Here is a 14,881-nt window from a genome sequence, read left to right as displayed (position 1 = left end):
GATTCTTTTCCCGTTCTTTTTATCCGCGACAAGTGAAACTTTTCAATTAAACAGTTAACCGCGATCACGATTATTATAGGAAAAGTGTTAGCCAGTTTTTAAACGGTAACGATGTTTTAATTAAATTCGTTCTCCGAATGGGTTTTACCCGATCGATGCCTGCGCGCCCTTTCGGCGCGGCCTTTAAAGGCACAGTTAATGATATCCGATTTGATTTCCATCGGTAAACGTTTCGTTATTGGCGATTGTTGTTGTTAGCGCGCGAACGGAAATTAACCCGCGATTAAACGGGCATTTTCACCGATCCTGTCCAAAACTATCGATCGTCCCGATAATTACAAAACTGCCTCGCTTATCGACTAATACTTGATTAATTCGCGATACAGTTCGGATAAGCGGCGGTATTATTGCATCGCACCGATCGGAACCGCGTGGTAGAGAAACTTTCGAAACTTTGGTTAAAACGTTACCCCGCCATTTTGAAATACCTTAACCCGTATAATGTCAAAATAACCAGTATATATTTGCTCGAGTATATATCGTGTGCGTCAATGATTCGTTCCACACGTGTTAATGAAAATTATTAATAGAAATACAGGCTCGATAGATGTAGGTCAATTTATTGTTAGATCCGTGATATTCAATTTGGAAGATATATTTATTTTACAACCGTGACGATTAAAATATTATCCGTCTCTCTCGTTTGAAATTATTTCGATAAAATCGTGATCCATTCTTTCTATATTTGTTCAATGCATCAGGGATTTATTTATATCGTATATAAATTACTAAGTAGAAAGAATGTAGGTTTCTTTCTAGATAATTTATAAAATTTAGATCGGGTCATTTTCTTTAGCACGATTTTAATCGTATCGAAATCCATCCTCTATATTTGCCTGGTATCCAAGCATCGATTAATATGTCAGTAATTCGACCATCCATCCTCGTATTAAATATCCATTGTTAATAGAAGGAAAATAGATCTTTTAAATTCAAAATTATACAAAATTTCCGTTGTTTCCATTTAAAACCAAAATCGTGCCAATTGTAAAGACGAAAGCTTGCTTGAAAAGCGATCTTAAAAAAGCTCCGAAACGAAGAAATTCTCTTTTTTTTTTTTTACTACCAGGAACAAAACTTTACCCTATCAATTGACTTTCGAACTCTAGAAACGCGTTTACTCGAGAACAATTAGCTTTATTATAGCTAGGACTTTATTCTTCACTTCTACCTTCTAAAGTTCGGCCAGTTATTCGTGATTTTTCTCAACAATTCCGCGACGATTGCCAATCAAAGATTTTCCCTTCTAACTTTTTCTTTTCTTTATTTTTCAGGAGCGCCTGCCACGATTCCTGGACCCAGCTACGACTGTCACCGATGTTCGGCTGCATTTGTCCCAACAATCACATGAAAAGACGCTGCGACAGGATTTTCTCCACGGTGAATCACAATCCCTGCGTTGGTAAGTATGAAATCTGTTTCCAATTTTTTAAATATATTTATATATATACTTATATGTATATTTATGTGTATACATTATACGCAGGTATATATAACAATTGCGTACACACACGCAGAGAAATTTTTACTCTCGCTTCTCTCGATTATTAATCTCTATGTCCCGCGATTTGTCAGACACATTTTTGTAAAATATTGAATGGACGAGTATTACACGCGTTACGTGTAACGTTAATCGTTTTACTTTAGCGCATCCTTGTGGAAGGCGATGATTGTCGATGTTGTGTGAAGTAAACGTGTGTATTGTCACATCTTTTGTTTCGTTTCCTTCTTGATTTGTGTACACGATACAATTTTCCATTTTAGTTTCCCGTCCGTTTCTCGTCCCGTGGCTCGAGACTGCCCCTCTCCCCTTTTGTATATCTGTTTGTATCTGTATCTTGTTATATCGAGTGCTCTGTTCTCTAGTATGTCACCTTTTACCTCGATCGATATAAGCGTACCACATAGAAATGACACGAACCACCCTGTCGATCTTGGAATTGGAACGCGGATTAGTCCATTTAATTATTATTATTAACAACGATTAACAATACGCGATAGTTTTAAAAATCTCGATCGAAGAAATAGGAAGAAAATCTTTATCACTCTCTAAAAAAAACTAAAACTCACGTCAAAGTCTTCTCCTATCCAATAGAATTGCCAATTTCTTCTCCATTCAAATCATCATTGACTTTTTCGACGAGCGATACACGCTCGAAACTTGGAAACTCGGGTCGCAAGTTCGTTTCCAAGGGGGAGGAAATTTGGAAGGAAAGAGGTGAGATGCGAGGATAGGACGGAAAGTTTGGTCGTTTCCATCGTAAACAAACCCGAAAAACGGCAGATAGACCCGGACAGATCCCGTTTCCGGGATTCGTTATTTTTCGTGTCGAAGAGAAGGTGGGAGGTCTCCTCTCCTCGAGGGAGAGGAAGAGGAAGGGAGGCAATTACTCTCAGCGATACTAGGGTGTTTAAGGCTCGTGGGACGACGTTATAGCCTTCTTCGGATAAGCTCCTTTCTCCTTAATTAACCAAAGGCCACCAGTATCGAGATGTAGATAAGGATTTCATCGCGTGGCAGGCTCGACCTTAATTTCACTGAAATCCCGTGTCCCCTTGAAGGAACATCGCTCCTTCCATACCATTCCAGTTTAATGACACTCGAATGCCTATTTTTACCTCCTTCTTTCCTCGTCTCGCCCGTGAAATTATGCCTCGTCTTATCTTCGAGCTCGAGTCGAAGATCACCTTTGCGATAAGATAACGTTGGTTTTCACTTTTCTTCGGTTTAGAACTGGGTGAAGCATATCCCCTTGAAATTCTCCAGTTCGCGTTTGTCTCGATTCTCCATCACCGAATCATAGTATATTTCGCTCGTTTTTCATTCTAAGAAAGAAGGACTGAATTCTTTGGAAAATGCAGAAATAATTTCGCCCATGTTACGTAAAAATTCGATAGAATTGGAAAAGATCATCGATGGAATGGAATTTCTCGATACAATGAATATTAGAATTCGAATATTGTAAATGCAATTGTTCGAATTGTCGAATTCATCGAATCGAAAATGCATAATTTGAAAATGTGATTATGAGCCAGTTAATTAATTATCGATCGAGCTATTCGCGTTGGTCCACGATCGACAGTGTGATGGTTCGTGATACACATACGATAAGAGGAGGTTTACATTTACATAGAGCGCATCTACAGTAAGTACACCATACGAGGCGCATGTGCCACGTGCAACCGTTTGTTTTCTTTATCTTAAGTGTGCGTTTGGCCGAGCAATAATTAGATCGTGATCGGTGGACGATCAATTTTCTACGTTTCAGCTTCGAGGAGTTCGTTCTCCAAGCATCAAGCAGCCTGTCCTCGAACAAATCGGTATTATCGATCGGTTAAGAAAAATCGCGCGACTGATCAACGACGAAATTACCATTAGTTCCGACTCGCGTAGACACGAAGAATTTCGATCGATATCGAGGAAATCGAACGCGGATTTTTGTTACCATCGCGAATAATATCTCATAAACGCGCTCCTCCACTTCATTTCATTTCCAATCTTTACTCGAAACGATACGAAATTCTGGAAAAGGAATTACTCTAAAACTCTTTCCTCAGTGACGAACGGCGATTTCCTCGCGGAAGCTCAAGTTTTGCGATCGAGAGGGACACCATCATCCCGAAATCGTTGTTCCTTCTTGTCCTCGATCTCGAGATTTTCGAACACCGATCTTTCGTCCGTTGGATAAATTTATTCAAACGACTCGACGAACACGTTCGATATCGGTCAAAAAGATGAAATAAAAAAATATAATAGAAACGATTCGACGAAGAGAGGAGATCCTGGACCGCGTCTCGCGACCCATTCCCCAAAAAATGGCCGGTTCGGATATATATCTGCGAGGCAAAACGGAAGCGAGGGAGAGTAAAGAAAGGGGTGGATCCAGATCCAGGGGAGATCCAAGAGAACGAGGAGGGAAACGTGTGCACGAGAGCACCGCCAGAGCACCCCCTAAGTACGCATTCCGCCCGAAGGATCCGCATTTCGAGATCGATCCGCACGATTTCCCCGGTATATATATATATATACACGCTCAACATCCGCAATCTCGACTCGTTCCGCCTCTTTTCACCTCGGTTCGACTCTCGCGTCCTCGATCGTTCTAATCGAACTGGGTCGCCACGAAATGCTACGAGGGAATTTCTCGAATCGGGCTCCCGATCGAAAGGGGAAAACACGCGACGAACGCCAACGACGCGAAGAAAAATTAGCATACCTTCTCTTCCTTGTTTTTCCCCCCCTTCCGTGTCTTTTTATCGCCTCGCGATAAAGTATTTTTATTTTTATTTCCCGATTTTTCGACTGTCGCGTTTCCATTTATATACGTATTATAACGGATTGTCGATACCGTTCGAAATAATTTCCAAGCGAATTTTTTCTTTTTATCCTCGGTTGTGAGCCCCTTTCCGATTTATTTCGTGATCGTGGGAATGGATGGAAAAACAAAAAAGGAAGGCTTGAAAAGAGTCGCGATTATGTTTCGTGTACGAAAAAAAGAAAGGAAGAAAAAAAAAAAGGCGGTTCGATGAAGAAGTGGATAAGAAAGCCGAAAGCCTTCGGGCGCGAACGCAAAGGAAATTATGCACCGCATGTTGTTGTACTTTTGCACGAGATACTTTTTTTAGATGTCGTGCACGTTCTCAACCTGCATGCTCTCGTATTTTTCTACATCTATCTGAAATACGCATGCGCGTCGATTAATCGCCTATCACGACTCTCTGTTACTCTCTGTTACTCGACTCACTTACTCGACTCCTCTCTACTCCCCCTTTTCTCTCGCATACTTTTCGAAGAAATCAATTTTTCTTTAGGTGAATTTGTTAGAAGGAAAAAAAGAAAGAGAGAAAGAAAAAAAGAAAGGTATCAACGATTGTCGCGATAATCTACGAATTATTCCAGCGAATAATTAATGGACAAAAAACGTCCTCGATATTTTTCTTTCACCTTTTCTTCGCGTTTATAACATTTATTACAACGACGTAGTAATGAAACGCATTTATAACATCGATGACCTTTTTTACACCTCGAAAAGGTACGTGTTGTAATACCTGCCCTTTCCCGACATCTCTCTTTTTAACCCTCCTCCCTATTTCCGACTCGAAAGGGTAAAGGGGACTTTTCAACCGGCAAAAAACCTGCCATTTAAACTTACCAACACGCGGAGGAGGAGCCAATGTTGGACGAACAGTTGGAATCTGGTTTTCCAACAACTTGGAACCGACCGAGAGCAGGATTCCTCAGACGCTTGCTAATATTTTCTTTTCGCGTGGTCGCGTGACACGGCGGCGTGGCAAAGATTCGAGTGGCTGGGATGAGGAAAAATCCAAGAGTCGAGGGGATTAAACGAACCAAGATGTAATCGGAATCGACGGTCGGGATTCCTTTTGCCAGGAAACTCCGACTCGAAACGACAAACGGCTAAGCAAACGCGAGCACCCGCTTTGAGCTCCAGCTACGTAGGAGGAGATTCTTCTTTTTGCCAGTCACTGTCGACTTCGATCGATCTTTGCTACCACCGAAGGGGTTTCGGATAATGGTCCCCTCGACGGAGACCTTGTCGCTGGAATAATTTGCAGGTTACCGAGTTAATCCATTTGCTAAGCTCCACAGCTTTTCGTGTTTAATAAACGCCTATTCCAAAATTGATCACAACAAAAGTTATTAACGATTGCTCAATAATTAACGCGTACTCTCGGAAGAAAGATTCGCTTTCCGCGTGAGATTCGTTAATTTCTCGATCAAGGCAAACTTCGAAGAACGGTGTACGATCCATCACTCTGACCACCACCACCACCACCACCACCACCACCACCACCACCACCACCACCACCATCATCATCACCACCATCACCGTCACAATCACCATCGTCACATTACCACCACCATCGCGGTGCCACCACGAAGACCACAAGAGTAGGCACGTAGGCACGCGAAACCCGTCCGTGCACGTGTACCGATGCGATCACGCACCCCACTCACCCCGTTCTCGTCCGCGTCTCTGCTTCTCTGTTACAGAGTTCCTGCCCTCCTCCACCTCCGTAGACCTGTCGGGCACGGACTCGGCCCTGTATCCGTTCGACCCGCAGCAGGAGAGCTACCAGGAGATCTGGTTACCGCCGACCAGTATGTACCCCTATTTTCTGTTCCCCGGGGCCGCGCGCACCTCGTACTACGACCACGAGAGCACGTACGACGTCCAGGAGGCGGGACAGGGGCGTCAGCACGGCCACCGCCATCAGCACGGTCGTCATCAAGAAGCACCGGAGTTGCCTGGCAGGCCCGGTGTCCTCGTGGTCGAGACGTACGATCCTCGTGCCGATCGCGACGAGGACCGGCAGGAGGCTCGTGCTGGTACCGACGACGAGCATCGGCCTCTGTACAGGGAGAAAGATACGGATGATCGTGAAATGGAGGGATCTAAGAGCTTCTATGATCGCGGCTCTTCTTCTTCTTCTTCTTCTTCTTCCTCTTCTTCTTTTTCTTCTTCTTCATCTTCTTCTTCCTCTTCTTCTTCTTCTTCTTCTTCCACGTTGTCCAAGCATGATCGTGCCTCCAGCACAGTGCACCTGCAGCCAAGGCACTCCCAAAGCGAGCATGACGCGCACCTGCACCATCATCACCATCACCACCAGCACCACCAGCACCACCCCGCACCACCCGCACCACCGTCCGCCGCGACGTCGTCTTCGTCTTCGTCTTCGTCTTCGTCTTCGTCCTCTTCTTCTTCTTCTTCGTCGTCGTCGTCATCGTCGTCGTCGTCGTGGTCGAGTTATCCGCCACCGGCTCGTCCAACGCCTACCGTGGACGAGACTAAACGAATCGAGGGGCCCGAGCTGGTGCATCCGAAGAAATTCGCACCGAGGCCCACCTACGAGCACCGGGCAATCTTCGATCGCGCCGACGACGACCTCGATGACGAGTTGAGGATCGGCGCGCTACCAGTCGACCGGCTCTTCGATCTCCGCGAGGCCTTCGAAGGGTTCGTCGACCAAGGTTCGTACATCGGTTCGTACAGAGGAGTGCGCCAGGCGGACACCTCGTCGATTCCGCACCAATTCCGCCATTTCGCGATCGATCGATCGGGACGCGAAAAGTAAACGACTCGCCTGTCTTTTATCGTTTCGAACAATCACATTTCATATTGCTTCTCCCCTCCCTCGTTGTGCATATTTCTTCTCATGCGCGCCGATCGCGACATTTGTTATTTTTTAACAACGAGCGACTGGATACGCGCAGGGATCGAGTTGTCGGGAAGACTCGCTGCTCAGGCTTGGAAATTCGAAGATGTAATCGATCCTATCCGATTTTTTTTTCGAACAAATTCACTGCCGCGTTCTCACCGTCGACACCTCGCTGCTTTCAAAACAAGCCGCTGTGAAGGAGATCATATCGGCGGATCGTCGTTGCGCAATGTTTTCCGGGGAGAAAAATTCCTCCAAAAATCCTCGGTTAAAATTTGAACGGGAACGACTTTAGCGAGTGCTTGGCCCCGTTGATCGATCGGCAACAAACGTTTCGCAAATTTCGTTTCTATTCGAAGGGAATTCGACGCGACAATGTTGCAATGTTTTGAAGAAGCTTGTTAATATCGCGCCGCGCGTTAAAAGAGGATTTGACGATGAAACGAGATGAACGTGTTTCCTCGACGATTTCCTCGCGCGATGACGAACAATTTTTGCGGGTGTCGGGAATTAGAATCGACGATTCCAGACGCGCCAACGTTTTCCTCTCCATGCTCCGTTACGTTTGCTCGTTTACAGTGAAGGTCATCTCGCATCCGGACAACTCGACCAGCTTCGAGGTGATCGAGTCCCAGCTCGAGAATCCGTTGATCGACGCCGATCACCACGATCTGGTTGCCATGAAGCAGATACCTGTTCCTGGTGGGCATCATCACAAAACGCAGCACAAGAGAAATCAGACGGACGACCGTAATCGTGAGTTTTCATTTTCTTTACGTTTTGTTCAATTAAAGATTCGTTTTGTATTATATGTATTTGATATTTCATGGATTGGAGAAGTAGGTCGAGGAATATTTGTTAGAGTCGTGTAGAGGATCGTGGAATATCAATCGATCGATATTTTTACAATATCAATTTTTAAAGTATTGAGAATCTTTATTCGTAATGATCAAACAAATTTAAATTAATTTCTAATCAACTTTGTAACAAATATTCTCAGGCGAATTTGTATTGGAAAGATAATAATGAAAATTTGAGGATTCATTTCACAAGATTCAAAATATTTTTCATTAAAAAAAAAAAAAATAAAAAATAAAAAATTGCAGAAACGTAATCCATTATGGTTTACGTATATACACGAATTTTCATTAAAATCAGAATTTTTAAATTAAATGAATATCCTCCGTGAAATAACGTAAAACTATTTTTGTGATTGCATAGCTTTGTTAAAAAACACAGAATTCCAGTTTTCCAATTAAAGATTTCCGTTAGATTCTCTATCGGAAAACAAAAATTTGAGCAATCAATTTAAATTACAAATCAATCGCAATTCCATCTTTAAATCTCGAACGAAAACTCGCACTCGAATCTTTCATCCTTCCAACTCTTTTTTTTTTTTTCTTTTTAATTTCCAAAAACACATTCCAATCCATTCGAAAAATTCTAATTAGAATCAAGATTACCCAAACTTTCCAATCATCCACGTCTTCCTTATTATCCAAAAACCTCCTCGATTCATAACTCGAAGAAAGTCGCAAGATCACGAACCTTTTACCACTCCCATTCCATTTCCAGAAACACATCTCGACTCAAGATCACGAATATCAATATCCATCATCCGCATCCGCGTCTCTCCTATTTCCAAAAACACGTCTCTATTTCCAAGATCACGAACAACTTCCATCAACTTGCGACCAGATCACCATCATCACGTTTCCCTCGATCTTCAAAAAACACGGTTTCTCGACCAACTCAAACACCGTATATATAATTAAAACCGCGGCAAGCAATCGGTTTCCCGCAGGGGAGAAAACCTTGTGGCAATTGAACTTCCTTGGACACGAGGCTTATCGACGATTTATCTCGCCCTTCCCTCCCTCCCCTCTGCCGAGATACGTGGATTCCGAGCGAAAAGTTACGTCGACTCGACGGGATTAAAGTTCGAAATCCGGCGACTCCGGGAAATAATATGAGGAGGAGATAGGAGGGGAGGAAATGAGGGGAGGCGAGAGACGAAATTAAATTAAAGTTTCACGGTGATAAGTCTGGTGGCAGAGTGGTGTAGTAGAGATGCGACGCGATATTACGCGCCCGATCGAATTTCAACTTTCGCAGGAGGGGAGAAAAATTTAGAGAGATCTCGTTACTCCCCCCTTTTTTTTTTTTTTCTTTCTTTTTTTTACGAAACGAGTTTGTACCGCGAAATTCCGGCCGGATGATAATTTTCTCTTGTTGAAGTTGGAAGTAAGAGAAAAAGAGATGGCCCCGCTAAAAGAGGGGGAGGTTCGAGGAAACGGATATTTTTGCCACGGCAACTCGTTCTAGGGGGCGGCTGTTGATGGACGCGAGTTGCGTTAACAAGAGCGAAACTATGGTCAGCATAATTTGGCCGGGCAAATATCCGCCGTTTTAACAGCTGTAAATTTTCGCGCGCTCACTGTGAAAAATGCACGTGGCGCAATTTTGTCTAAACATTCTTGCGGAAGGGTTTCTCTCTCTCTCTCTCTCGCGCGCGTTTAATAAACGATAGAGGATAAAGAAGATAAATATAAAGATAGAGGATAAATAGGATGAAGTCGTAGAATTTTATATTGTTATATGTTTTTTAAAGTTTTATTAATTTCGTTCGATTCGTTATTGAACTTTGAGAAAACTTTGAGGATGTGGTTTGGGTTAAAGTGGATTTTTTGTTGTTCGTTAGTTGGTTATTTAGGATTTACATCGATCCATCCGTGAAAAATAAGGAAATGAAAAATAAGGAAATTCGTCTCGAGTTTTTTAATTATGATTCGCGTACGGTTGTGTATCAGATCGCTGCTTACGAATACATTTTTTTGTACATTTATATTATTTGTATATTTTGTATTTGTGTGATAGGAAAGGAGGAAGTGTTATGCTACACTTCTCAGCTGATGGCCGACTTTGTTTATGTATTTTTACATGCATAACACGTTCGTTGCCATGCCTCGCGTATTATTATACGCGATATTTTGAATATTTATAAATTTATGTACAAAATTTGAATGTACAAAAACTTGTAAAATACACATGACGTGCAAAAAGATAGAAAATATCTAAAATATGGTATGCATTATTGTATGCCATTTCAAGGATAAAGCAAATTAAGCTTCATTTTTTCTTTTTTTTTTTTTTTTAGTTCGTATTCATGAAAGTTTGATTTTGCATAAAAATCCACAGTCTGTTTGTGGTAAAACATTTATTACGTTAAATAATGAAATTTTTTTCGTACTCGGCGAAAATGATTACACGTTTTATAAAGAATAATTAACAACGCTTGCTCATTATATTTTTATTCCTCCCCCCACCCCTTTTTTTTTCATTTCATACTCTATAGAAGAATAATACAATCGAAATGTTTCTCTTTAAATGGCAAACGTGTTAAATTACAGAGACTTCTTCTTTTTCCCTTTAAAAATATATATATTTTGACAAGAAAAGGAAAGGAAATTTCGAGCCGCCATTCAATGCTCATACGTCAGAGATCATCGAGGATTAAAAAATCTTTTTACTTGAAACTCTTTGCTTCAAATCTCGTCATTTAATATCATCGGAGCGTGAGATCCATCGTGGAAAATAAAACAAATGCAAACTTCACCGAGTTGGAGAAGAAATTACTTACCACCACTGGTAGGAGAAATTAAAAGCGCAGCTGGTCGAGCAGAGGGGGGGTCGCATTAAAGGTTTAGTTCCAGTTAGATCGAGGCATTGGAGGGCGGAAAAAGAATCGGCAGGAAGGAAGACGGATGCGAGTGATCACGGGGGACAGAAAGCTGGTGGTGGGTTTGGTAGCGCGAACTATAACGCATCGAGAATTGATTGCATCCGGATCGAACGGCGAGTAATTATCCTTGGTTATCCTTTAATCCAGCGATTACCCGCGTATCGATGTTCCGTCGAGTGATTGATTCGAGCGAAACGGCCTCCCCTACGCTTGGACGAGCAACGCGAGGTGGTGGGTCGTGTTCGCTCATCCGCGTTCGAAAGAAACGCGGATGATGAATTTTTCGGCTCGAAAAATCGATACGCCTCGAGGATAGAGCCGCTTCGTGTCCGTTAATATCTATCTTGGATCTCCTTTTATTCGATCCTCGTCGAATCCTTGAAACGAATCTTGGAAGAAGAAGGAATCCATTTTTTACAGCTTTTTTTTTATAAGCATCGAAGAAAAATTGTATATCTAAGCACGATTTATTATAGATTTCTTTCATCGCGCGAAACGAGGGTAAGATTTACCAGTTAAGTCTTCTTTTTTTTTTTTTCGAGCATTAATTTTACAAACAGTTTCTTCTTTTCACACCTCCCTCAAATTCGAACGAAATTCCCTCCCTTGCGAGTTTGTCAATTATTCTAATTTTTGGCCGCGCTAAAAGAGCGCCTAATTGATCGCTTTATTTCACCGCACCGTGTTCTCGAGGCATGCGCGCAGGATTGGAGATTCACGCGGGAGACGTAATCAAGCCGGTTTTTTACATGGGCGCGGGAACAAACGCGCATTTCCCCGCGACTCGTCGTCGTCATCGTCGTGGTAGGGTTCTAATTAAAATTCGTTCGGCCGTGTTTCTCCGTGGAAACGGCGCCTAACGAGTCGCTATTTTCCACCGGATTCGAAAGTCGAATCCTCGGCGGACCTGAGCGCCGCTGAAATTTCGCATTCATATATTCAATTTCAGGTGGAGCGGCCTGCCACCGGGACCGGAAACCCGTTTCGCCGTTCGAGCGTGGATCTTGCGACGCGATTCGAGGGCTCCGTTCGAAAAATCCAACCGATAGATCTCTCTCTCTCTCTTTCTTTCTTTCTCTCTTTCTCTTGGCTAGAAAGGGAAAAATCGAAATACTCGCTTATTATTCGTGACCGATCGAGGGAAAACGATGGGAGGGGGTGAGTGAGCGGCGAGAGTTAAGCGATCGATCGATCGGGGGAAATTTGATATAAAGGCGGAGTTATCCGCAGAGATTGCCTTCGGAATGGGAAAGAAAGTTTCGTCGGTTTGCTCCATTATCTTGATAGAACTTTATCGGATATTCTTTGGTTCATCGGATAACTGGTTTTCATCGGGCCGCTTTCCTCCCTCCCCGCACGAGAACCTCTTCCCTTCTTCGAGAAACATTTGTACCTTCCCCGCGCCCCGATATTCCTTCTCGCGCTCAAAGAATTTTCGAATTATTTCGAAACTAATCCAGAGAGAAATAGAGGAAGGATTCATCCTTCCCCCATTACAATTAAAAACATCGAAAGGGAAAGACGATCGTCGTCTTAACTCGCGTGGAACGAGGTTACAACGAAGGGAAAAGCCTCCCTCCTCTCAATATATATATATATATATATATTCCCCGCTAACGATCCCAAGAAACAGCCGTTTCTCTCGAACGCGGCTATTGTCGCAATTAGCCGTTGGAACGCGACAGATCCACGCTCGCGCTAATTACTCGACATCGCGGATGGAGCGGTTTTTGAGGGATGGATTCGCCGCTTAATAAATCAGCGGGGTGAAAATACCGCGTGTTTTTTCCCTTCTCCATCTCGACCTTCCGGCCGAGGGAAGGGGGGAGATAGGCGTAAAATCGTTGCTCGTTATCGGTGGAGTTCAAACAAACGGGTCACCGTAATTATAACTCACACCGGTGCGCGCATCTAGGTCCGGGCATGCGCCCGCACCTGCGAGCACAGGTTCGAGTGTGCTCGTCAAAAGTGCGCCCATATCGATTTCGGATATATATATATATTTTATATATATATATATATAAAAATCCGACGTCTGCCCTACATTTTTCCCTTTCCCGCGAAAATACGACCGATTTGCACGCGCGTCAGGAGAATCTTTTTTTTTTTTATTATTTTTATTCTTGTTATTATTGTGGGTATTATTGTTTTTGGTTGGCGGTGAGTGACGATACTTTTGTAATTTTTGCGCGATTATGGTTCATGGCATTGTTGGAAATGCGAATTCGGAGAGCCGCGAGACAACTATTCTGTTGCACTTTTGTAATTTTTATTTAGAGAAAAATACGCGCATTGTATCATTGGAAATAATATTAATTTCTGTCTGAATTGGAAAGTGGCTCGTACGTTTAGTTCAATTTTTCTTGGAGCGAAAGCCATTTCCTGGCCTCTCTTATCAAGAATAATGTCCGAAACAATGAGTGTGAAATTAGGAATTCGAGATAAACTGATAAAGAAGAAGAAGAATTTTCTCCCTCGTTTATCGAAACGAATCGTGACGTTCGTTCAGAACCTACTACTCGCTCTATCCACGTAGCAGTAGCTGGACATTAAATGTGTCGTAATTATGAAAGTATTCGTCACTCGACAAGTCTAGTTACATTAAACGTCCAAGCACGTTCTTCCAGCCTTGGAACCTCTTAATCGGTTTACTTAATCGAACTCTCTCGTGGACCTACAAGCTCTTCCAGAGACTCTTCGAGCTAGGTCAAGGTAGTGGACTGAAGAGTAGCAATCATCGAGCACACGTGTAAACACGTGTCACTTGCGTAAATAAGTTACGTACCGATAGATTGGATGATTGGTGCAACAGCACCAAATGAATAAAGTGTGCGTGAGATTCTCAAGAAACAAGAACGTTCATCATCCGTCCAAAAGCTGCGATAATATTTATAACAATGGTTGCAATTGGTATTCATCTTTTGGATAATAAATAAATTACATATTTCTAGGTAATTGAAAGATTGAAAAAATATGTTTCGTTTAAAACCACTCTCCATACGTATCTAGCTCTCGACAACTCTAACCTACCGCTTTGTACATCGAACCACGTAAAATTTGGAAAACGTACATCACGAATAATTCCATGCCTCGTCGTTCGAGGCGATTTTATTACGTATTTCCTCGTATTCTACAGACGTGCATCTTTCACGCCGCCCGCTATTTCATTTAATTAACGGGAAAGTGGGTTGAGAGGAGTAGTCGACGTTTGCGCGTGTATACATAAAGCAATAATAATAATAATAATAATCCAAAGCTTTTACACTCGTCCCACCAGAAAATCCTTGCTGACCCCGTGTAGATCAGGAGGACTCCGTGAATTGGGTTAGCGGGAGAAAGATCTCTGTATGTATCTCTCATCGATCACTTATTTGTAATATAAAAATATTCCACGAAAAAGAGAGAGAGAGAGAGAGAGATTGTCCGTATTTCCCTTATCTTCCAAATCTTCCTTCCCTTTTCCTTCCTCTCTCTAATTTCGTTTCCCCAGCTAAACAATCAATTCCTCGCAGGACATTCATCCTACAATTTGCTTCATTTGCATAACAGTCGCTCTCTCTAATTCGTACATCTTGCCTGCCACTCGACACACGCACACATACATACACACACAAGAAAGGAGGTCTGGGAGGAGGAACCGAAACTCGGCAGAGAGAGTACGATCCTCGACTTTTACTCGGCAATTCCAACGTTCCTACTCCTTCATCCCTCTTGACAACGCGCGTTTAATCGGGTGCAACAACGATTGAGGCGAAAGCGGCGATCGTTGGAATTGGCGTCAAAACAATTTTTCGCCCGCGTACAGTTTGTTTTTCATTTTTCGTTGTCGGCCTTGTCGATTAGCTAGATCGATTCGATCGATCGCAAATTTACAAACTTCGATCAAACCCCCCCCCC

The 14,881-nt window shown here is 42.9% G+C and overlaps 1 protein-coding gene across 3 annotated transcripts in view; it reads left to right on the top strand.

Annotated features, from left to right (window-relative positions):
• Positions 1-14,881, top strand: part of LOC122719512 — a 234,108-nt gene that overhangs the window by 179,166 nt on the left and 40,061 nt on the right. For 2 of the 3 annotated variants that reach the window (XM_043945404.1, XM_043945405.1), the window contains exons 5-6: positions 1,335-1,462; positions 7,822-7,998. In XM_043945404.1, coding sequence (XP_043801339.1) covers positions 1,335-1,462; positions 7,822-7,998 — 305 coding nt within the window. Of the gene's footprint in view, positions 1-1,334; positions 1,463-6,076; positions 7,055-7,821; positions 7,999-14,881 lie in introns of all 3 variants that reach the window. The other variant, XM_043945406.1, reaches the window with a different exon arrangement.

Source organism: Apis laboriosa, unplaced genomic scaffold, assembly GCF_014066325.1.
Source record: "Apis laboriosa isolate Shangri-la unplaced genomic scaffold, ASM1406632v1 scaffold79_cov154, whole genome shotgun sequence".
NCBI classification, from domain to species: Eukaryota; Metazoa; Arthropoda; class Insecta; order Hymenoptera; family Apidae; genus Apis; species Apis laboriosa.
The sequence above is the reverse complement of the archived record's forward strand: the minus strand, read 5'-3'. Positions and strand labels throughout refer to the sequence as shown.